This window comes from Corvus brachyrhynchos, unplaced genomic scaffold, assembly GCF_000691975.1.
Source record: "Corvus brachyrhynchos isolate BGI_N302 unplaced genomic scaffold, ASM69197v1 scaffold116, whole genome shotgun sequence".
NCBI classification, from domain to species: Eukaryota; Metazoa; Chordata; class Aves; order Passeriformes; family Corvidae; genus Corvus; species Corvus brachyrhynchos.
Window position 1 is genome coordinate 15,105,387 of NW_008240221.1, and position 23,614 is coordinate 15,129,000.

Here is a 23,614-nt window from a genome sequence, read left to right on the forward strand (position 1 = left end):
GACATATTTAATCTAAAAACTCCAACAAATCAGACCTCTCACTTATCAGGAGTTTTCTTATCACACTGAGGAAGTTTACAATGCAGACACCCAACCTGAGCAAGCTTTGGCTTCTTTCTTTCCATTGAGGATGAATGGAGCTTCCTACCTGGATGATATCATATAAAGTTAGATAACACAACTAAAACCCTGATTTGTACTAAAAGAAATTGGAATTCAATGCCTTACTTTGAAAAAGCTTCTAGGCAGTTTCTGCCTATTAAGGGATAAGTATAACTTACAGAATTTTTATAGAAAATTTCTGTTAATGGTCAATTTTCCATCTGTAAAATTAAATGTGACTCACTCGAGAACAAAGATCAATTATTTGAGAGAGGTCATTATTCCAGAAGTTGGAGCATGAGGATAACACTGCAAAGGCTTGGATTCCACCCCATTACTTTGCCAGTAATACTGTGCAACTGGAAAAATAATTTAAACTTTGTCTTGGGTTCTTCTCTCATGCACATAACAGAGACAGTTTTGCTGCTCATGAATGTAAAACAAACTGTTTGATGAACAACTTCACAGAATCACAGAAACACAGAATCATAGAGTGGTTTGGGTTGGAAGGGGCATTAAAGACCATCTCGTTCCAGCCTCCTGCCATGGGCAGGGACACCTTCCCCTAGCCCAGGTTGCTCCAAGCCCTGTCCAACCTGACCTTGGACACTTCCAGGGATGGCGCAGCCACAACTTAACTCTCTTTATAAACCTATAGGTAGATAAACCATAATTTTTGAATTTCATATCTTAATAAGATACAAATGCTGTACATGGCAGTAGCTGTATAGGAGCAGCTGTGCTCTGTACCCATCACTGCCCTTCCCTGATGAGCCACCATTTCTCAAATCAAAGTGCTGCTGGATTCAATCACATCTCTGCTGAACAAGTGATCTTGCCTGAAGACTTCTAGGTCCCTGCATGCAAAAGAGATCAGGCAAAAGAGACCAACCAAAGAGCTGCAGCAGTTATTTTATTTATCAGTATATCTGGAAAAAAAACCCAAACACACTTATTTGAATTCCCTTCACTTCCTGAAGTCATAGTTCTAGAGATAAAATTTTCTTGTGGGTACCTATATAAATAATCCTCAAATAGAACAAGCAGAGAGTTTAGAACTTTCTTAGAAAGCACAAAACACGAGGCCGGGGGCAGTGGGAGCAGAGGTTTGTGGTTGGCCATCTCTTGCTGACAATCAAGTGGTCAGTGTAAGGCTGCTGAGTGGTGACATTTCAGGGTCACATGGATTGCTGCCTCTTCTCCAGGCACTTCTCAATATCCTCCAACACTTGCACAGCTGCTTTCGGAATACGAGTCCCTGGCCCAAATACATTGGCAACACCAGCTTCATACAGGAAGTCATAATCCTGTTGGAAAAGAGATTTAAGATCTACAGTTAATAGTGAAACGGACAATTGATAATTGATTAATAACTGGTGCATGCTCTGTCCTCTATGCTAGGCCTGAGAAAGCAACAAGTCCCAGAGACAGGCAGCACAGCTTCAAGGAAATGGGAAAAGTGTGGAAGTTAGGAGGTAGAAAAGAAATACTAAAAAATATCCATAGGAAACGGTTTATTTCTTTAGAGTCAGACTAATGTCAATCTTTGGAAAGTATTCAAAAGTCAACTGAATGTGACTCTGAATAACCTAATCTAAATTTGATCTAACAATTTTGAAAATACTACTTTAAACAACGGCTTGGAGCAGATGACTGCCAGAGGTCTCTTGCAATCTAGAGTTAATCTAATTTTATGACTGTCCTGAAATTTCAGAAAGACTAGAAAGCAGTTCTGTATTCTCTTTCTTCTATATAGGACATATTACACCTTTTCCAACCACAGGGTAGTAGCATCCCATTGAGAGATACTGGGCAGAAGACAAATTCTAGAATAGTATGGGTTTTGCTTTTTCAATTTAGAAGTCTGTCATTCTTGAGTATTTACTTAACTGCCTAGAAAAGGGAGAGATGTGGAAAAAGGGAATAACAGGAGATTATGTGCAAAATCAATTCAAACCATTCAAGACAGAGGATGACCCTAAAGGTGACACAGACAGGCAAACTATGGATGAGTTAAGGAAAATTTAAAGATGAAAGCACAGATCTGACTGCAAGGTAATCCAACAAACTGCTCAACATTTTAGGAGAAAGCAGAGGGAATAAGAGGCAACACCTGCCTGACAATGGGGAAGGTGAGGAAAGGCTCAACAGGGAGTGAGATCTGCAGCCTACAGGTGATGGGACCTGCCAGAGGCCTTAGTCTCTGGCTGTGCCTCTTCCCAGCTATTGCTGGAAGTCATAAAGTCTCTTAAGACAGAAGCCAGCCTGTACTAGTGATATGTAAAGACTCATGATGGGAAACAACAGAGCATAAAAAACATCTCCCTGAGGCTCATCATTTCACAACACAGCTGCATACTCCATCCCACAAACACTCTAAGTTAAATCAGGGCATGGTGTACAGAAAATCAGATAGGGGGACCCCACCTTGCAGATCTGTGCTGGCCCTGGTGACTGCAGAGACGAGCCTTCAGCGCTCTGACATTACAGAATAGAGGAAACAGCTCAAACAGCACAGACAGAGATAAATCAGTCTCTTAGCTCGATGGAAATGATACTGCCTCATACCTGAGGGGGGATGACTCCTCCACACATGACCAGGATGTCTGGGCGGCCCAGGGCGTTGAGCTCCTTGATGAGTTCAGGCACCAGGGTTTTGTGCCCCGCGGCGAGCGTGCTCACCCCGACACAGTGCACGTCTGCATCCACCGCCTGCTGCGCCACCTCCCGAGGGGTCTGCAGGCAAACAGGGCGTGGGACACGGCACAGCCCCAGCCCGGGGGCTAAGCACACATTCCAGGGAGAAGGAATGCATCGGGAATGCTCTGGGTGCCGCTCAGTCCTACCTGGAAGAGGGGACCTATGTCCACATCAAAGCCGATGTCTGCGAATCCGGTAGCGATGACTTTGGCTCCTCTGTCGTGGCCATCCTGACCCATCTTGGCAACGAGGATTCGAGGCCTGCGGCCCTCACGGTCCATGAACTTGTTAACTCTGGTTGAAAACACACATTCTATCAGTGTAAATCACTGAGAATCGTTGGAAGTATTCCTACACATAACAAAAAACTTGCTGCAAGTGTAGCGTAATTTCTGTATGTCAGATAAAAAGATCTGCTAAGTCATGGCTTGGCTGTACAGTCTGCACACTGTTAATATTCATGTTATGCTATTACTAATTCACTTCTTGTATTTATCAGCCTCAAAAATAAAATATTAATTTAAAAAAACTCCTCCACTACTCTTCTGCTTTTTAACAGATAAAATCCTGAATTCTCTGAGGGTTTGATGGGCTGAATTACAACTCACTAAAACACAAGTTTTAGTTTTTAAGAATAATATATGACCGATTATTTCAAAAGTACTCACACACAGATGGGTCCTGGCCATCATATTGTGCATCATCATTCCACTGGGCAAAAATCTGTCCAAGGAAGGATTATTGTCTCTCCTATTCTGTCCACTCATTCCACTGCCCCTCTTTTTTTGGATAGTGGCAGTTCCTATTTCTGTTGTATTGATGCTACTGTGTAACCACAGCCTCAGAAATTACACTGTCATCTTACTGCTCATTATTCAAGTACCACCTGGATCTGTCTGTGGTCACAGGTTGGACTGATCTTAAAAGTCTTTTTCAACCTATATGATTCTGTGATTCTATGTAAGAAAGGGAGCTACATCTTGATTTTCAAGGCGTTAGTTCAGTTCTCTTTCACATAAAAGCATAATTACAAATAGCTAAATTTAAATAGTTAAAAGAACAATGGAGACATTCCCCAGCACAACTACTTTCAAGTCAATCTAATCATCTCCACTTCCCTTTCAGGAGAGCCTGAACTCTTTAACGGGTAAACCCCAACACTGCAGGGACTGATGAGAATCGATTTGTGTTACAACACCTCCCACACCAGCAATTCAGGCTCTTTACCCCTGAGGGCAGCAGTGAAAGCCCAAGCTGAGAAAAGGCACAAACAGGCAACTGTTTTCACACATACCAACATCTTCGGATGCTTTATCCATCGGGATATGAGTAAGACCCAAAAACTGGAGGTTGTATGTGGATATCCAGACAGATTTTAGCAAGTTTTAGCAACAGTAAGAGTGAAATTGCAGGAACAATTTATGTGTAGATTAAAACGAGGCTTTGTAGTATTAACTGCTGGAAATATTTTAGAGATGACTATTACACAGCTTTTAAAAGAAACAACCCAATGTACAGGGATTTCAGGCAGTGGTTCTCAGCTTCTTAATCCTGTGGCTGCTTAGGTTATTTAAACAAAACCCTCAGATCATAACTTCACCTCAGTGAATTTTGTTTGCAAGCAAATACAACTTCAATTAAGTTTTGACTATTGTCTTATTGTACTTAATCCTTGTCCTTCTACTTCCCTGCTTATGAGAGTCCTTTTGCAGGTCGTTGTTTTCCCCAGGGATGTCACCCAGGTTTGGGAAATTATGTTTTAGGGCGCAATCAGTAGCACGTGGATTAAATACCTCCTGGACTAAATGTGAGGCTATTACACGTTTGGCTACCTGGGAAGAGTTCTCACCTCTTGATGGCATGGAGGATTTCGTCACTCTCACCGAACTCCTGGCGATAGGCCCCGCTCACCATGCGGTCGCTCGCTTTATGCTCCCCGAACACCTCCTTCATGGCATCTGTGATCTCCCCCACGGTGCACCTGAGACACAGACAAAAATCATTCATATTGTCAGCAGGCTGAAATGAAAACAGAACACAGACATCACTGGCACTAGCCCCACCATATTTGCCTTGCTGCAGGACAAATTCATTTTACATTCATTTCCCTTTCAGTGCTGCAACCCTGAACATCTGACTCACCCCACTGCCACCCACTGACAGAACATGCAAAGGTATTTTTAAGAAAATGGTTTATTGCTGATGTGAGAATTGATTTACAGCTGGCAAGGCAATGGGGATCACTGAATGGCAAAATGCTCTACTCCTGACATAGCTCCTTTACCCACTGAGATGCAGAAAGATCTGGGAAATTTATTTACATTCAAGTTACAAATTTTGTTTGGTACTGGACACACTGTGCACATTTGAAATAATAAACACTGTGCATGTTTGAAATAATACATGCTTTCCTGTTATAACACAAGTGAGAAAAGCTAACTAGGCTGTGCTGTCTTCTTGTACAAACATCAGCAATAACAGCCTCTATTCCAAAGCAATTAAAAATCTGTGCTGAATACAACTCGCTGCAAACTTTGTCAAAGGAAAGAAAAATACTACTCTTCTAAAACACTTTAGAAGTGTGCTTACAAATACAGACACCAAACCAATTAATTAGGCTAGTGCTAAGCACATTTCAAACCTCTGGAATTCATATTTTCTCCTGCCATATTATATTTGTTCTCTAAAACTCCCTGAAAGGAGGGTGGAGCCAGGTAGGAGTCAGGTCTCTTCTCCCAGGTAACAAGTGACAGGACAAAAGGAAATGGCCCTAAGTTGCACCAGGGGAGGTTTAGGTTGGATGTTAGGAAAAATTTCTTTACTGAAACAGCTGTCAGGCACTGGGGAGAGGCTGCCCAGGGCAGTGGTGGAATCACCATCCTTGGAGGGATTTAAAAGATGTGTGGATGTGGATCCAGTACTAACCAGTGGGACACGGGTTAGTACTGGATTAGCAGTGCTGGGGGAATGGTTGGACACAATGATCTTACAGGAATTTTCCAACCTAAATGATTCTATGATTTAACTATAAGCTACTCTGATGCAAAATTAACTTAAGCATTCTCTAAAGGTTTTATATAAAATGCTCAGGAAAGACGGGACAAGATGCACCTTGTTGTTCACACACCTCCACAAGGAGATAGATAGCTGAGTGAGCTGTGCTCAGTTTTCCTTCTGCTGTTTGCAGTTTCAGCAGCTACTGACTCCTACATGTGCAGTCTGCCCCACACACCCCCAAACTAACAGAACATGGATTTCTGCTGCATTCCCTGAATCCTTCAGTAAATTTCAGAGAGATATTTTACTCCCTGTGACCCCCAACTAATTTGCTCTTTTGCTGGCTCATACTCAGCAAACTTAGTTATAAACTTAAACTATGCAAAGGTAAAATGTCAGAAATCCAATCCTGATCACATAGGCAAGATCTGTACAACTCAAGACATCTGAAGTGGCCTCTTATCTCTGGTATCACTTTTCACAGTCAGCCTGCTTTGCCTGCAGCATCACACTGGAACACACATTTTTAACTCATGTTATTGACACTGTCTTGGCCATTTTTGTTATTTCCCCTCCCATGGCTTTCTGGAGTCCTGTTTAACTCACTGTTACTCACTCATATCATTGGGTTTTGATTTTCAGGACATCTAAATAATCTTATTAATATTACTGCTTTCTGTTTACTAACAAAGAATGAAAAGTAAACTGCAAAAGTGCATTAGGTAAGGTGACTTCCCCAAGGCTAAAAAGCAAGTTTGCAGCAGACTTAAAAAGTGTCTATAAATACTGACTCCCTTTCAGAGTGCCAGACATCACAGATTGCAACCCAAATAAATACATCCCATGCATAAACACTGAGGGCTTACTCCTGGCAGTGTGGTGAAGGGCTACACTAGCATAAAACACATATTTTCTTCTAGAGAAAACTAAGCTTAGATAAATCTTTCTCCTCCTCTTCTGCAGAAGCAGTATCTGAGTATACTTCAGTATTAAATAAAGCCTAGCACGTGTAGCTAGAACTGTGGTGTGATCTTCTGTTCTTACGACATAAAAATGTGAATGAAATTTTCATGTTACAAATGAAAAATAAATGAGGCCTAACCTGGTGGCTGGGAAATGAAGTTGTTTTTGTCCACTGTACAAAAATGAAACACACTTCTTTCTTCTATGAACGCTGCTTCTGATATCCCTGTGTTTTGAAAATGGTGCCCCAAATTTCTGCAACCCTTTAAATCTAAAGTTTTTAAAGTAATAACAGGAGTTTTGCTTTTAAACTGCTCATGAATACTTTCCTTCTGTTTACCAATAAACTTTTTTTTTTAATCTCTGCCACATATGCATCCACAATGGAACAGCTGTCGCTGGAGCCAGGAATACAGCCTCTTCTCTTAACAGAATAGGTTTTATCAGTCTGTATTTGTGTATGACTCTCTCCCAGTGGTTCACAACCAGCTGCAGAGCCTAAACACCACTTTGGAGAAAGTCAGTGACCATAATGTGCCTGCTAGAGCTGTCACCCTGTGTCTGCTCAGCCTCAGCTGCTGCTGATGCTCTGCATTTTCCCTGTAAGCAGAGGTAGCAGTGTGAAATCAGGTGAGGAAGTACTGCAAGGACTCAGACTGGGCAGACAAAGCAGCAGTACGAGAAGCTACACTGCACTTCTGCCTTCCCATTCCATGGCTGAACTGCAAGTCTGGAGAGGGACACAAAAACAGCACAGCAGGTGAGGGAAGAGAGAAGGAACTTGGCATAACCTGTCCCATTTTCCTGTAACAGGGCTTCTAATGAGAAATGAGGCACAGAAGGGAGATACTGCTCTCATTCCCCATAACTTTAGACCTGCCTTATTTCTTGGGTTAGAATAACAACATTAAGTTTTCTACTCGTGCTTGTCAGCACTGAAATCTCTGTACTAGTCCATGGAATCTTTTCCATAGTTCAGCACTGACAACTCTGTGCTACTCATTTTCTTCCAAGTGAAATTATATTACATCATGCTCAAAATCCATCATTTCCCATTTAGCAGGAAAGAGGCATCTGTCCCTCTCATGCTGGTGATACTGGCCCTCTTGTCTATTGCTTGTGAAGGGCGAATGTGTTAATTTTGAAATCTCCCCCAATGTTGCCTCCAACAGGAAAGCTCCCTGAACGTGTTCCCAGAGCTCACAATCCTCCTTCAAACACTCTGTATCAGATGCCAGGACAGTTTCTTTCTGTGGTCACACTCCATACATAGTTTTGGGGCAGAATTAACTTAGTGTTTGCAACTTACAAAGTGGATCTGCTGCAGTCCATTAATGCTTTTACAATTAATAAAAACAAGGTCACCAAGGAGAGAAACTAGGAGTTAACTGGTCAGTTTTGGTACAGAAGATATGAATCCCTTGTAAATCCAACTGCCCTCCTGGGACCTTCCCAGTTCAAAGACAAATGTAGACATACTACTGGAGATTCCTGACAGGCTGTAGTTAAATGTATTTAAAATACAGTTATTAAGTGTTCTAGGAATGGGAATGAAGGAATTTGAGATGTGACAGTAAAAACAGGGCAGCACCCCAATAAGGACTGAATTTGGTTTGCTCATATTTGGGGCATTTAGTTAATTAAGGAACAGACAGACAGGATCCATTCTAGAGACTGATGCTGACCTTGAAACAGGAAAGAAAATAGCTTCAAAAGCATCCTGGTTGAAAAAAGTAACTGTTCCACTGGACTCTAAGGATGCCTCACACTGCTCAAGAACATTTCTTACAGCTCTGTCTGACTAAGCAAACTGATTTCTCCTTCAGCCAAAAAATGTTTTCACACCAATCTGTGGTGCAAGGAAAGATGAAGCAACAGAGCATGATAAGACTGTGAATATCCATTTTCACATCTCAGATGCTCCTTAAGCTCCTTGACCCATGAAACAGCCGAGTGATAGAGAAACCCGGTTACATCCTTGAACTGGTAAGAATATGAATTGTGAACACCAGAATGTATGAACAGCCTCATTTCATATGAGATTCTTTTTATCTGTAGTGTTCCTTGTGAGAAATCAAAACATTATATTTTTATCAGTCTGTATTTGTATTTACAGCTTAAGATGCTGTAAAATGTAATAACAGTATATCTTACAATGTGACATTGCAGCCATTATTTATTTCCACTTCTACAGAAAAACCCCAAAACTCCAACCTCGCTGACACCACACTCCAGAAAAATTAAAAGGTGAAAATGAACCATGGATTTTTAAGCAAGAATTGACTGTTCAACCCGACCCCCAGTACCTGGCACGTGCTGCTTCCACTGCCAGAGCAAGTAAGTTGCCGTCCCCAGTGGCAGCACACTGTGTGAGAGCAGCCAGACACTGCTGGGCTGCTGCTTGGTCTCTGCTGGCCTTCACCTAAAGTGCAGGAGAGAGACATTCAGGTCAAACAAACCACAAAGTGAAATGGGAAGTGTGGAAGACTGTCTAATTTCAAATATTAATTCTGGATGTGTGGAATTGTCAGTGTCTACTTCATATTTCAATAGGATTGGAAGTCAGAAGGATCTCGGACCTTGAAATGTGTACAAGTCCATAACATAACTCTAAACCAGTTTTATCTACATTTTTATTGATTATGAAAGTGGATGTTGTTTTCTGGTTCTGTAACCCTCAGTAGGCACTTGACAAGAAGCACCCATCAGTAAGTGATTAAGCAATATTACAAGCTTTTAGAGCAAAATATTGCATAGCTGGTTTCTATCTTATTTTTAGAACATGTAAAGCTCTCAATTATTAAAGGTTGGACATATATATTCTAGTTTCTCCACTAACGACCAGAGTGGACTCTCAGAAATTGGAAGGTCAAACTTCTGGCAAGCTGCCTTCACTCAATCTCTGTCTGCAATTACAAGAAGTTTCATTTTCAAGAAGGCTGTTCCCACCTTGTTGATCTTCTCGATCTGCTTGGCACGGACTGCAGAGTTATCAATGGCCAGAACTTCCACTGTCTCCTCTTTCTCTAGCTGGTGCTTGTTCACTCCAACGATTACTTCAGACCCTATTTCCAGTGGAAACACCAGAAACTGAGAACACATTTGCAACTACTGTGAAAAGACACAATGTTAACAGGACAAGAAGATTTTGAGCATTATAAGGCATTGCTTTGCTTTATAACCATATACATTTCAAATACGTAAAATTTGCTCTTGGAGAAAGGATTTAACTGTATTTTCCAGATTTTATGATGAGAGATGATTAGATGCATGAACATTCAATTCAGTGAATACTGAACCAGAAAAAAACCAATAAAATATAACAGTATTTATCTTGAAAACTGATTTAGTAATGAGTCCCTAAAATACATTGGCTATTTTTCTCTTTTTAAGCTTACATAAGTGAATCTGAGAGAACCAAGCAAAAGTGCTGGTCTCCTGCATTTACTTTTCTGATTTAGTAGATAAATAAGAAAGTGAAGTTCCTATCTAAAACTACTCCATGTGCATAAAAATTCATTTATCATGTTGGTAAATTATATTTTATGTTTCAGTCAGTACAGACTTACCAACTTTTTTTTATTTGCAGTGCCTGATAACATTAATATACTCTTTGAAGCAACATGAAATAATTTACCTTGGAAGAGACAACACAGAACTTCACTGATTATTCTTTACTGGTCTTAATTAAGACCTGCTTCAAATTTATTCTCCGTACAAAGAAGTCCATATAACTTCTTTCACGTCTGAGTTATCCCTAATTTCTGTTCCTGGATTACTACTGGAATGCAGATTACAAAAAGTGGGATAGAGTTTCAAGCACACATGTATAAGTATCTCCACAAATACTCTATGAGTACGTATACATATATATAGCAAACAAGGAACTGTATCATCCTCTGATGTGATCTGACCATTCAGGAAAAACAGGCAGTTCTCCAGAAAACCCAGGAATTTGGCCAGCTACGGTGAGTGTCGCCATCTGGTGGGCTTCCTGCTTTTAAACTCAGGAATCAAACAAAACTTCTGTAAAACTCAGGAATCACAGCTTAAAGCTCCTATCAGGAATCAAGCTATTCACTATTGAAGGCTCCAAACACTCCTTTAAAATGCTCTTTCTACTGCTTTGTCTAATCTAGTCTTTAACATGTCAAGCAAGACTTTTCACACTGGTGCTGTATCTTGTACATGCTGTCTCTTTCCAGAAGCTTTCACTGACATAAAACCATCACCATTTGTTTTATCACTCACAATCTGATACGCCTAAACTAAGAAATAAAAAACCACAATGAGCAAGTGTGTAAAAAACCTTTATACTGAAGTATTTTATTGGCAATTTTCCCTTCTTTAACCGCCCTGCTCCTACCAGAGTCAATCCTGGCTTGTCTCCGGGCTGCACATTCTTCAATACGAAGTTTGGGGATCCCCTCAGCAACTGCTTTGGCCATTCCACCCATTTCTTCTATCTCCTCAATAAGCTGAGACATGAAGAGGATTGAGAAAGTGAGTAATAGCAAGGTTTAAAAATCGAGCTTTGTACCTGTGCTACCACCCAAATTTTTATTAAACCTTTTTTATACAGTTTTGTGCTCTAAACTGAGATTTGTAAAGTTTATTTACAAAGACATCACTGAATCAGAAGTGTAAAATAATTCCTTGATTAGAAGTTACCAGTTTATCAAACAGGACATTTCTCAAAACTCCTCTCCCTAAAATTTTCCCAGAGAAGGTTTTGCAAGCTGACCTTTAAAGCAGCTTCATAGACATCGTTGGTGAGGCACTCCATGAGGTAAGATCCCCCCCAGGGATCTGCCACTTTGGGAATCCCTGATTCCTCCTGGATTATGATCTGTGTGTTCCGGGCAATGCGAGCACTCTTCACTGTAGGCAGCCCCAGGGCTTCATCAAAGGAATTTGTGTGCAAAGACTGTGTCCCTCCAAACACTGCAGCCATGGCTTCGATGGTGGTGCGGATGACGTTGTTGAAGGGATCCTGGAAAGAAAAGTGGAGCTCTGAAGCTCAGTGGTTTTGCCATGGGGCTGAGGCAGGTTAGTCATTATTGCAAAGAAACAAATGCAAAATTCCCCACTGAAGCACTGTAATCAGAACAAAAGCTGAAAAAAACCCAGGCATCAAATCAAACTGATTTATCATTTGTTGAGATCTTAAAAAAGATTAATCTATAAAGAAAGCCAAAATGATCCCTGTGTGAGTAAACTGGTCACAATAACAAATCAAAGCCCAATTTATATTTAGTGGTGTTTCAAAGAACTTAGTGAATCCAGATCAGAGAGGATGGAACAGTAGGCCTGATGTCTTCCATCCTCCAAATACTGAATTCTTGGAGCAGTGAACAGCACATGTGTCAGACAAATTACTAGTCAAGATGTGTTTTGGAACTAAATGTGTTTTAATATTTTCTTTAATGACAGCATCGCATAAGATAATTATAGAAAACTGATTTGGATAGGTAAGAATGTAAAACATAATTTATTAGTAGATACCTATCTAAAGGCATGTTAAGTGTATTTGCCCTCTGAAACCTATAAGGAGAAAATACTGCACACTGACAAGCTATATTAAGATAAACCACAATGTTTCGAAAAAAAGAAAGAGTACAATCTAGCCAGAAATATATTTACACTGGACACTGGAAGACAGTTGAATATAGTTTTGGTAATAATAACATTTTTGTACTCACACTGTACTTTTAATTGGAGGACCCACAGAGGCCACTGTTCAGAAAATTCCATTGTTTTCGTTTTACTGTGTTGTTGTAATGTAAGTAAACAATACATTTACTTCAGAAAAAAAAAAAAACAAACTAACAAAAAAATCCAAGGCACAGAAGTCAACAATGGTTGCAATCACAACCTAAAAGTAACTCCTATTGCATGGCTTTGGTTGAGGAGCAGGCCTTGGGATCAGAGCTCTGGAACCCAGCTCTGACCTCACCTGGGAGACTGTATGCACTCCAAAGATTTATTTCCTTGCTGTAATGTAACTGAGCAGGAAAGGCAGAGAATGAACCCAGTTTCAAAGGAGCAGATGAGCTGTAAGCATTACTTCCCTCTTCAGCACTGAATGACTCCCTTGGCTGCTCAAGTGAATTCTCAAGCCAGTGATCCTGAGAAAACAATGCCTCAAATGCCTCTGCTTCCTCACTCAGCTGCATTTTGAAAGGGTAACTCACAGGACAAATCCAAGAGAGAGCTTCATCCTCTGAGTCCTGAATTGACATAAAGGTGTTTCCAGTGCCGGTTGTGTGCATTTCAGACTGACAGGCCAGCTGCTGCACCTTTGTGAGTAATACCAGCAGCCCCCTTTAAGACGCACACCACAAGAACACCTTTAAGTGAGGAAGTTGATGAGAGTCCAATTTCTAACCTGCTCAGTGAGTGACCAGCCCGAAGTTTGACAATGAGCTCTCAGCAGAAGAGACTTGGGATCCTTGGGCTTAAACATTTTCTCAATCAAGTGAGCCCACAGCCGCCTCCCAGCTCTCAGCTTTGCTATTTCCATATAGAAGTTCATGCCAATTCCCCAGAAGAAGGAGAGCCTGTAATAATATCACATAAACAGCATATAACATTGAATCACTCTAATAACTCTGGATCAGTAATGGAGAAGCCCTACAGCAAGGTCTCTAATTAATGTACTTTCACAGATAATGGGAATGTTCCTATTGCTTGTATGTGCAAAAATACTGAATTTGATAGTAAACTCTATAGATATTTTACCAAAAGTGAGTTTTATCCTTGCAAATTCCTTGAGCTCACCTTGGTGCAAATTCATCAATAGTGAGGCCAGCTTTAAGCCCAGTTCTGCAGTACTCCAAGCCATCTGCTATGGTATAAGCTAATTCCAGGATGGTGTCAGCTCCTGCCTCTTGCATGTGGTACCCACTGATGGAAATGGAATTAAATTTTGGCATATACTAGAACAACAAAAAAAAGAAAGATAAAACAGGGTATAACAGCAGAGGGGGGGATCGAATACTTGTTCTATCAACATTCACACAGAATCACAGAATGGTTTGGGTTGGAAGGGAATTAAAGGTCATCTAGTGCCAGCCCCCTGCCATGGGCAGGGACACCTTCCACTATCCCAGGTTGCTCAGAGCCCCGTCCAACCTGGCCTTGGACACTTCCAGGGATGGGGCAGCCACAGCTTCTCTGGGCAGCCTGTGCCCCTGGCACACCACCCTCACAGGGAAGAATTTCTTCTTAACATCTAATCTGAATCTCTCCTCTTTTAGTTTAAAAATGTTCCCCCTTGTCCTGTCACTATCTGCTGGTGTAAAAAGTTGCTCTCAATCTATTTTAGAAACCCTCCTTAGGTACTGAAAAGCTGCCATGAAGTCACCCTGGAGCCTTCTCTCCTCCAGGCTGAACACCCCCAGCTCTCTCAGCCTGTCTCCAGGGCAGAGGTGCTCCAGCCCATTTTTTTAATTCCTTGTTGACTGCAAATAGAACCTATCTCTACAAAGTGGTGTTTACAGATCTGGTCTGACTTGAACTTCAAATTTATATTGTAAGTGATGTTGGATCTTAACTTCTCCTGCTGGCCGTTTCCACAACCACATTAATGTTCACTATGACAGCTCTTCCCATCTTTCCCTTGTTCTCCAAAGTGGCTCATAAGCAGTTAACCTAATAATAGAAGTAATATATTTAAACCATGAATACCTTTGAGGTGTACTGGAAGATGTCAGCAATGATCCGCATGGATGGTTCAGGGGGGAAAATGTAGGTATTTCTGACCATGAACTCCTTCAGGATGTCATTTTGGATTGTCCCTGTCAGCTTGGCCTGAGGCACTCCCTGCTCTTCCCCAGTCACAATGAATGTAGCCAGCACAGGAATGACTGCCCCGTTCATTGTCATGGAAACGGACATCTTCTCCAAAGGAATTCCATCAAAAAGGATTTTGGTGTCTTCCACTGTGTCGATGGCAACTCCAGCCATTCCAACATCTCCGCGAACTCGGGGATTGTCTGAATCATAACCACGGTGGGTGGCTAAATCAAAAGCAACAGATAATCCCTGCTGGCCAGCTACATGAAAAAGAAAGAAAAAAACCCCAAAAAACAACAAAGAGAGATAGTTAGAAGTGTTGAACAGACTTGCATTAGGATGGGATCTAAATTTATTAACTCTATTTTACATGATTACATCAGTCATGGATGGCAAACTAACATATGATATTAAACACTTGTTCCCTCCCCAAACCTGTCCAAGCTCTAGTAGTCTTAAATTTTACATGAAAAAACTTTTAATTAAGAAAAAAAAGTACTCCTTACTGCACTTAAAAAATTGCTGAATAGCAGCTCACCTAAGTTATAAATGTGTGTAGACAGGAAGTATAAGAGCTTATACATAGAAACTCAGCTTAGCTTAGCTGGGAGCAGAAGTGTCATAAACTGCCACGTTATCTCCTCTTTATCACAAACTAAACACACACAGACTGTTCCCTGGCTCTACTGACACACATTGTTATTTGTAAATCCACAGTAAGAGAAAATTATTCATATAAAGCAGGGAACAGAACAGCCAGAGCTCTTGTTGCTGCAACCTGAAAGCAGAACCCAAAACTCTGCTGTTCCCAGGCATTCACCCTCTGACCAGTGACTGAGCTGTGCTACCAGTTAACTCAAGTTACTACTTCTGCTTCAGCTCCATGATCTCAGCTGCTTGAACCCTGGGATGGAGCCAAATTATGTCTATGTGTTAAGGTGCAATAACTAAAACCAGCATTTAATACATTCATTTTCCATAGCAAAATGAAGCAAAGGCACTTCCAGAAATGGTCTGATTTCCCAGTAATAAAGAACCACGGTGCCACTGGGAAGATCTTATCAGAAACCCAAACTCACAAGGCAGAATAATCCCACTTGTCATGTAACTGACTGAATTCATGCTCCCCATTGCTTCACACAGCAGTGTTGTTTCCCAGACCAGCTGCCCTACCTTTGATGTTGTCCTTGTAGAACTTGTTGCTCTCCTCCACTGTACTGAACCCAGCATACTGGCGGATGGTCCACGGCCTGTACGTGTACATGGTGGGGTAGGGCCCTCGAGTGAAAGGCTTCACCCCTGGCAGCTCCTCAGGGAAATCCTCCGTGTCCCTTTTGGAGTATAAAGGCTTGATGTCGATCCCCTCTGGGGTGTGCCAAATTAAATCCTTTGGGTTCTTGCCTTTCAGCTGCTTCTGAGCCAGAGCAGCCCACTCGGGGTGCAGCGGCTGCCTATGCAGGGAGCGCCAGGCCAGGAGCGCGCAGCGGCACGGCCGCAGCCGCAGGACAGCATCGCTGGCCCTCAGCATGGCTCTCCTCGCAGTATGGGGCAAGCTAGACAAAATAAAAACACATATTTTGCATTATCATATGCATCTGACATAGGAGAAGTGAGGATGGAGAGGCCAAGCTAAAGCCAGAACAATCCCTCAGGAGAAAAACAAAGTGGGTTTAGTCATGCACTGGTTTGACAGACAGCTGTTCCTCGTGCCTTTCAACCAGACAACATATAAGACAGAGTTCAGGAAAAATCCTACATTTTCCTCTAGCCAAGGAAAACATACCCACAACTTATCTACATCCACATCTGAGATGTGTAACTTATTTCAGTCCCTCAGCATCACCGTCATTAATCAGTCACTGAAAAGCCAGTGTGAGGCATGAAGATGGCATGCCCAGCTACCCTCTCACCTTCACATCCCTCTCATCTAGGAATTCCTTAATGTCAAAGAGGGATGCTTTTCCAGGGATGGGGCAGCTTCAGCTTCTCTGGGCAACCTGTGCCAGTGCCTCACCACCCTCACAGGGAAGAGTTTCTTCCCAGTATCCACCATCAAGGAGGCACTCTGCAGGAAGGGCACTGTCAGAGAATTGCTGATATATCATACACTTAGGAAAAGGTGGCTTGGGCTGGATGGAAACTAGAGATGGGCTGAAAAAGAAAGGAGGAAAAAAAAAGTGGTATGTGAGAACACAGGGCAATACAAGCTGCAGAGCTTGTTCCACCATGCATAACTGATATGGGGGTAACCTGAACTTTCCCTGTGAGGTTGGTCAGGCCCTGGCACAGGCTGCCCAGAGAAGCTGTGGATGCCTCATCCTTGGAGGTGTCCAAGGCCAGGTTGGACACGACTTGGAGCAACCTGGGATAGTGGAAGGTGTCCCTGCCCATGGCAGGGGTTGGAATGAGATGATCTTTAAGGTCCTTTCCAACCCAAACCAGTCTGTGAGTTCAGTAATTCCTAAAAGCTGTAAGCTTCTTTGCTTCTGCTCTCCTTGCACTTCCTTACAAAAACAAAACCTTTACAGCTTGTCTCCAAGGGTCAGTCACCCCCTCACTGCCTTATCTCTTTCACAACTCCCAAGAAACATGCACTTCCCTGTACCTTTATGAGAAATCCTTCATAAAACTGGAAAGCACCTGTATTACTGCAGCAACACCCTCCAAACACATGCTTTAATAATATATATGCTAAGTGTGGGATGCCTATAACCTGATGAGCGCAGAGGAGCACCTGAAGAGCGCTCATTCCCTGCGGGGATGTGATGCTGCAGCCAGGATGGAAGGTAACCTGTGCCCATACCATGCATCAGGTCACAGGATGGGTCAGGTTGGAAGGGACCACAGTGGATCATCTACTCCCCCTTCCCTGCTCAAGCAGGGCCATCCCAGAGCACAGGGAACGGGACTGTGTCCAGACAGTTCTGGAATATCTCCAGTGAGGGAGACTCCACACCCTCTCTGGACAATCTGTTCAGGGCTCAGTCACTGCCCAGGACAGAAGTTCTGCCTCATGTCCAGGTGGAACTTGCTGGGCATCAGTCCCTGCCCGTTCCTCTGGTGCCATTGCTGGGGCCCACGGAGCAGAGCCTGGGCCCTGCCCTGAGCCCTCCCTGCAGACAGGAACAGACAGGGATGAGGGCCCCTCTCAGCTGTGTCTCCTCTTGAGGCTGAACAGCCCCAGCTCCCTCAGCCTTTCCTTGTCAGGGAGATGCTCCAGTCCCTCCATCATCTTTTCACCCTGCGCTGGACGTGCTTCAGGAGCTCCATGTCTGTCTTGTCCTGAGGAGCCCAGAACTGGACACGGCACTCCAGATGTGCCTCAAGCAGGGCTGAGGGGCAGGATCACGTTCCTGCTGGCAATGCTCTTCCTAACGCACCGTGGGATTATTCCTCCCCCGGTGCTGGACGCTGCATTTACCCTTGCTCAGTTTCAGACAATTCTTCTCTGCCCATCTCCCAGCCCCGCACCACGAGGGAACCCCAGAGCCGCGCTGTCAGCCCCTATCCGCACCTCTCCCTCCTCAGCAGCCACAGCCGCACAGGAACGCTCCGCTCTCCGTCCCGGTGCAGCGCCCGCCGCCGCCGCCCGCCCACAACACGCCCCTCCGGCGGCCAATAGGGACGGGGGGCCGGGACGAGAGCTGCGATAGGGGATTAGGACAAGGACAGGGGCAGGGCTTGGGGCTCCGGACATGGACAGGGACATGGGAAGGGATCAGGAACAGGACAGGGATGGGATCCGCCCCGTTACCTGCCACCGGACCCTCCGTCAGCGCGCAGCCCCGCGCACGCGCGGTGGACGGGAGCGGCGTTGCGCGTGCGCCGCGGGGAGCGCGGGTTTGTTTTGTAACGTCCCGGCGGGCTGAGGCGGGAGCGGCGGCAGCGCTGAGGAGGGGGAGGCAGCGCCGGGGAGGTGAGGCTTGGGGCGGGATGATCTGGGAGGAGAGGAAGGGTTTTGTGGAGGTGTTATCCGCGATGCTATCCGGCAGCACTGGGGGAGCGGGCATTTAGGGATGTGAGGGAGTATGGGTGGGAAGGACTACAACTCCCAACGTGCACTGCGATGGAAGGGTAAGTGTCCGAGGTGGTGGCGAGGAGCGATGCATGCCGGGAGTTGTAGTGCATGCCTTATTTGCAGTGGGCTGCGAAAGCTATCCCACAATATCGGTAGTTACGGAGGAGGGGAGAGGCATGGTTTAGGACTTATTTAGCTTGTGTGGAGCTTATTTGGCATATATTTACCTGGTATATGGTTTATTTACCTGTTATAGGCCTCACTTACCCGCCCGGGGCTTATTTGTCTGGTGTCAATTTCGGCAGTCTCCTGGTGAGAAGTAACAGGACCTGAGTGAGGGGGAAAAAGTGGCCTGAAGGGGTGAGGGAAAAGCTGAGTAAGTTTGAGTCGTGGTGCTTTAGAGACGAGAAGGGTGGCGGGATTTCTGGCTACTCCCTTCTGTGTGACTGCTTTTCCCTCTGTCTCTATAGTAAGTAAGAAAAGAAGCTGTAGGTTAAAACTGAAGCAGGGACCACTGTGCTTAGGTGCTAAGGTAAAAAGTTCTGGTAATCGGATGACTGCTCTGAACATTAGGAAGATAAATCATAGAATCATAGAATGGTTTGGGTTGGAAGACATGTTAAAGATCTTTTATTTCCAACCCTCTGCCATGGGCAGAGATACCTTCCAAATGGGGATTTTTTTTAGTGGTCCTACATTTAGGTAAATTTACAGGATATAGGCTCTAGGTTAGAAAATATGCAAACATTTCATCTCATTTAGGCTCATTTGGGGCTTATTGGGTTGAGTCCAATTTCCATCATTTTGCTTTTTAAAGTATGGTTTGTACTGTATGGGTTCTAATTGCTGGATTTTAATTTTGTCTTTGTTTCCTCCTGTTCCTGTTGGTTTACAGATAATGAAACCCCGCCACACATCTTCCAATAAAATGGGGAAATCAACTGGTGGAAGATCATCAAAAAGTCCTTTTAAATCACAAAATCAACAAGGGCCTTCCAGGAAACAAAAGGGAGCAAATGAACAAGGAAGAAAACAAGGTCAAATAAGACAGGTATTCATTATTTTGGATCAAACAAAGTAGAAAAGTAACCAAAGTGGGGGGGAGGGGGAAAGAGGTTTTTTTTTTCCCCATTTTTTAATTGGAATTTTTAGAGAATAATTCATTAACTAGCGTAGTCCTCTCGAGGAAATGCCCAGTGTGAAGAGCTCTTTTGAGCAGCCTTTTTTGTGGCCAAAGACTTCTGTCAGGCACTGACTTAGTGTGTTCATAGAAGAAGATGAATGCACAGCAGAGGATGTCTCAAAATTGCCACGTTTGCTGTAAATTTTTCTCTTCAGCAGGTCCCTCAGATAGCCAGAAGGGAAGTTAAGGAACTGAAGGACAATTCCCCTGCAGGTAGGGTCCTCTTCTTCCCTGTTAAATCTGAACTGTTACACCTTTGACTCCAGTCTGACTGAACTGAGTCACAAAGCTGTCTATCCAGGTTTGACAAGTCATACCTTTCCCTTTTTTCCTTTGTGGTAACAGGAGAAAATGGTTCTTCAAAAAAGGTGAAGCTGTCCAGTGCTACAATAGGATCTTGGCAGCCTCTCTCAGAGAACAGCAGGCTTTTCCTGGAAAATGTAGTGGATTCAGTAGTACTGTAAGTGCCGAATATCCTGGTGGTTCTTCTTTGTTTCCATGAGGAATAAAATAAAAATCATAGTATTAATTGAAGTCAATTTGTCTTTTGATGTGTTCTCTGTGGTTGCTGGCTTTGTGATGGAAATTCTGCCTTTATTTTCTTTCCAGATCTGTTTTGTCCCAACAGAGGGAGAGAAAAGATGATGTTCAGAAGCACCTCAATGTACTGAAAGAAAGGTAAGAAATTATAAATTAAAAAAAAGAGGGAGAGAAGAGATTTCTTTTACCCAGTTGTTTTGTACTTTGAGGGCAAGCTGAAACTCTCACTCTGACATAAAGCTACATATCGTGTTTCATAAAAGCATTTCCTGGTTTTACTAAAATGGTCATTATTTGGAAGCAGTTAAAAATCCTCCTTTTAGAACGTAATTTGAAAAGCAGAAGGGTCAGAACTGGGAAAATATTGATTAATGTCAGTTTATAGTCAGGGAGTGTAGAGGCCAATGGAGTATAAACCACACAAGGTCAGTGCAATAGCGAACATGAGAATATTGGGATTTCTTGTTCCTGGTTCCTTCCTTCGACACCTACTCCATGTGATTTTGGAAAACAATTCAAGACAGTTTTTATTCCTCTCTTCATCCTTTTGCTTCATTAACAGCAAATGAACTTAAAACTAAAGTGATTGGTTTTTCCCCAGAATTTTCTTTTTGCTTTGCAAAGAGCTCCAAACAAGTCATGCTTTCCTTTTCCTGTAATTAAAGGGTGCTGAGAAGTTTCAAGACTTTAAAAGTCCCTCCAGGGAAGCTGGGCAACCTGAAGAACATCCTGAGCCTTCAAATGGCAGAGAAACAAATGCTTGAGACAAATGAGGAGTCTTTGGTACAGTTGCAGGTATGAAAAGCAAAGAAGGGAAGAAATTACCTTGCCAGACTGCTGGCTGTGCCTGTGCTGTTGTGGAGGAGTGTCCAGTGTTCACTGTCCTCCACCATTGCTGTAAAGCTGTGTCTCTTGTTGGATGTTTTTCAGTGACTCAATGGTTCTGTGGGAAAGACTCACCATCTCTACAGTAAATTTTGTTCCGGTTTTGTGTCTGTTTTGTTTTAGGAAGAAATAACTGATGCGGAGCGGTCAGCGGATCGCATTGAGGAAAGTGTACAGCAGCTGCAGTACAAAATCCAGGTGCTCAAGAGCCAGTTAGAGGAAGACGAAAAAGAGGCCAGGAAGGTATTTCTCATAAATAGTTGTGTACTCCTATAACCTAGAGGAATGGGCTGACTTCCAGAGCTGTCCCAAACAAACTGTTTCTCAGGCAGTGTCATTTAAGGAAGGCCTCATTTGCCTTTGTGAACGGATCAGGATCTTTCCAACTTCAGTTGCAGAATTAAGAAATTTTGTTTCAGAAGTGGGATAATAACAGACAGCTTATTTTCTTACTTGTGTGCCTGATATTTGGATTTTTGGATTGCTTTTTCTTTCTCTTTTTCCCTTTCTAGGTATTCCAGGAAAATGGTAGTGGAGCACTCCACCTCCCAGAACTCCCGAAGCGCAGTTTTCAGGCACCTACTTTGCAGGTGACTGTGTAATATATATTTATAGTTTCAGAGACACTTAGGTTATGAGGAGGAAGGCAACAGAATGTGCTTCTATCCCTTAACCTCTGCCAGAGGAGGCAGTTCTGAAAATTCAGAAAATTTGGTTTGAATAGGTTGGTTTTTTTTGTTGTTTTTTTTTTTTTTGTTAAGAACTATCTGCTTAGGTTTTAAAGAACTATCTGCTTTGTTAAGAACTATCTGCTTATGTTTTAAAACCAGGACAAAACCCTAAAAACCCTCCTTATGCCTGGAGGTGTTCAAGGCCAGGTTGGATGGGGCTCTGAGAAACCTGGTCTAGTGGAACCTTGTGGAAGGTGTCCCTGCCCATGGCAGGGGGTTGGAACAAGATGAGCTTTAAGGTCCCTTCCAACCCAAACCATTCTGTGATCTTATGATTTAAAACATTACATGTCTTTTCCTAGAAACCCTGCAGCCCTTGTGTGTTCCCTGTGGGAACTTGTAATTTCTGAAATATATCTATAACTGCTGGAGGGAAGACTCCTTCTGCAACTTTGGATCTTTTTTGATTTAGCTGTAGCTGGGCTGCATGAAGGTGAAATTCCTATTGCACTCGACAAAAGCTGTTTTTTCATTTGTTATCTATCATTCTTTCCTTCTTTAGGAGGAAATTTTGAAGGTAAAGAACCAGAAGGGCCTTTTGAAGGATATGAATGCTATTCAGCAGTCAGCTGACTTGAAGAACTTGTTAAACCTCATTGAAAAGACCTATGAGAAGGTAGATTTGCTTTGAGAAGTTCAAATATGTGGAGTCTCCATGCTTAGCTTGGAAACTGCTTTCTTCCTAATGGCCTTCCTGTTGCAACTGCTGAATTTCTGTTAAACCATTTTCTATTAATAGTGGCATGTAAATCTGTAGATATATTCTGGGACTCAAGTAATTTAAGTCATCTGTCAAGGTTTTTGGTGGGGTTTTCTGACTTGGGATGACTTCTAATGGTGATATATCCTCCCTTAGGAGAAGGGAAGGAAATGGATTCTGGGTTGAGTGTTTTTACAGATAAGGGAACTATTCCATTGTATTTGCCCTTCTATATCTATATCTGTAAATCAATGAAGTGTGTTTTACCAAACTAGCTTTTCTTTGGGACTCTAATCTTTAAACCTGAAACAGGTAGTAAAAATAAGTTTATCTAATACTCAGTTGTAAATTCCCTGTTGAACTTTCTTACTATTTTTTAATAAAAAATCCTCAATGGCAGGAAATGAAATAATTTTTATGAAATGTACAAAATTGTTTTTACATCTTCATTACTTAATAAAAAAACCCAACATTAAACAACGTAAAGTACTTTTTCAGGTCAAATTACCTGCTGGAAGCCAGCAGTGCTCTTTACACTGACTTGCCACATAAACTGTTGTTCTTCTGTTTACAAGTTGCTGGTACTCTTAATGAGGCAAGAGTTAATTATTTCTGTTCTCATATAAGGGATTGAAAGCTTCTCTGTAGTTAGAATCATGGAATATCTCAAGTTGGAAGGAACCCGTAAGGATCTCTGAGTCCCAGCTCTCTCTGCTCCTCGCAGGATTACCTAAACCATACAGGATGAGGAAAACCAGATTAAGTACTTGCTTTATCCTGAATCACATGGAAAGGAATATATTTAGAAATATTTCTCAAATTTGTGATCACTTGGAAAAGGGAGCATTTACTGATACAACCATTACTCCAAAATCATTTAAGCCAGAACATGGGTTAAAGATCTTCCTGCATGCCAGGAAAAGGTTAAGTAAAGATATACTCCTTTGCTTTCATTAAGGGTGATTTACTGTGTGGGTTTTGAACTTCTTGAACCACAG

At 42.6% G+C, this 23,614-nt stretch overlaps 2 protein-coding genes across 7 annotated transcripts; one reads left to right on the forward strand and one right to left on the reverse strand.

The window, feature by feature from the left end:
• Positions 1-994: 994 nt before the first annotated feature.
• MUT (methylmalonyl-CoA mutase) lies at positions 995-18,386 on the reverse strand. 2 transcript variants are annotated; one of them, XM_017744961.1, is made up of 13 exons: positions 18,074-18,307; positions 15,733-16,112; positions 14,452-14,819; positions 13,543-13,700; positions 13,151-13,322; positions 11,507-11,755; positions 11,129-11,240; positions 9,712-9,827; positions 9,069-9,184; positions 4,652-4,783; positions 2,949-3,096; positions 2,671-2,838; positions 995-1,409 (listed from the first exon to the last, which is right to left on the reverse strand). In XM_017744961.1, the coding sequence occupies exons 2-13, from the start codon at positions 16,085-16,087 to the stop codon at positions 1,281-1,283; spliced, it is 2,223 nt and encodes a 740-aa protein (XP_017600450.1). In that variant the 5' UTR covers positions 16,088-16,112; positions 18,074-18,307; the 3' UTR covers positions 995-1,280. The 2 variants fall into 2 exon arrangements, with proteins under 2 accessions (XP_017600450.1, XP_008640059.1); XM_008641837.2 differs by lacking the exon at positions 18,074-18,307 and adding an exon at positions 18,314-18,386 and having other exon boundaries at positions 1,264-1,409.
• On the forward strand, positions 18,363-23,033 carry CENPQ (centromere protein Q). 5 transcript variants are annotated; one of them, XM_017744964.1, is made up of 10 exons: positions 18,363-18,475; positions 18,834-18,953; positions 19,473-19,628; positions 19,916-19,973; positions 20,106-20,220; positions 20,370-20,438; positions 20,966-21,095; positions 21,309-21,428; positions 21,698-21,775; positions 22,419-23,033. In XM_017744964.1, exons 3-10 carry the CDS (start codon positions 19,476-19,478, stop codon positions 22,545-22,547), a joined length of 852 nt encoding a protein of 283 aa, XP_017600453.1. In that variant the 5' UTR covers positions 18,363-18,475; positions 18,834-18,953; positions 19,473-19,475; the 3' UTR covers positions 22,548-23,033. The 5 variants fall into 5 exon arrangements, with proteins under 5 accessions (XP_017600453.1, XP_008640060.2, XP_017600455.1 ...); XM_008641838.2 differs by having other exon boundaries at positions 19,919-19,973; XM_017744966.1 differs by having other exon boundaries at positions 18,834-18,937.
• Positions 23,034-23,614: the final 581 nt, after the last annotated feature.

Bases quoted from the DNA above. Each gene is read 5' to 3' on its own strand.
- MUT (XM_017744961.1), bottom strand. From the start codon at position 16,087: ATGCTGAGGGCCAGCGATGCTGTCCTGCGGCTGCGGCCGTGCCGCTGC. The intron at 14,820-15,732 runs GTAGGGCAGCTG...TTTTTCATGTAG, and splicing joins CTACAAGGACAACATCAAAG to CTGGCCAGCAGGGATTATCT. The intron at 11,756-13,150 runs GTTAGAAATTGG...TTTTCTTTCCAG, and splicing joins GCTGGTCACTCACTGAGCAG to GATCCCTTCAACAACGTCAT.
- CENPQ (XM_017744964.1), top strand. From the start codon at position 19,476: ATGAAACCCCGCCACACATCTTCCAATAAAATGGGGAAATCAACTGGT. The intron at 20,221-20,369 runs GTAAGTGCCGAA...TTTTCTTTCCAG, and splicing joins GTAGTGGATTCAGTAGTACT to ATCTGTTTTGTCCCAACAGA. The intron at 21,096-21,308 runs GTATGAAAAGCA...GTTTTGTTTTAG, and splicing joins AGTCTTTGGTACAGTTGCAG to GAAGAAATAACTGATGCGGA.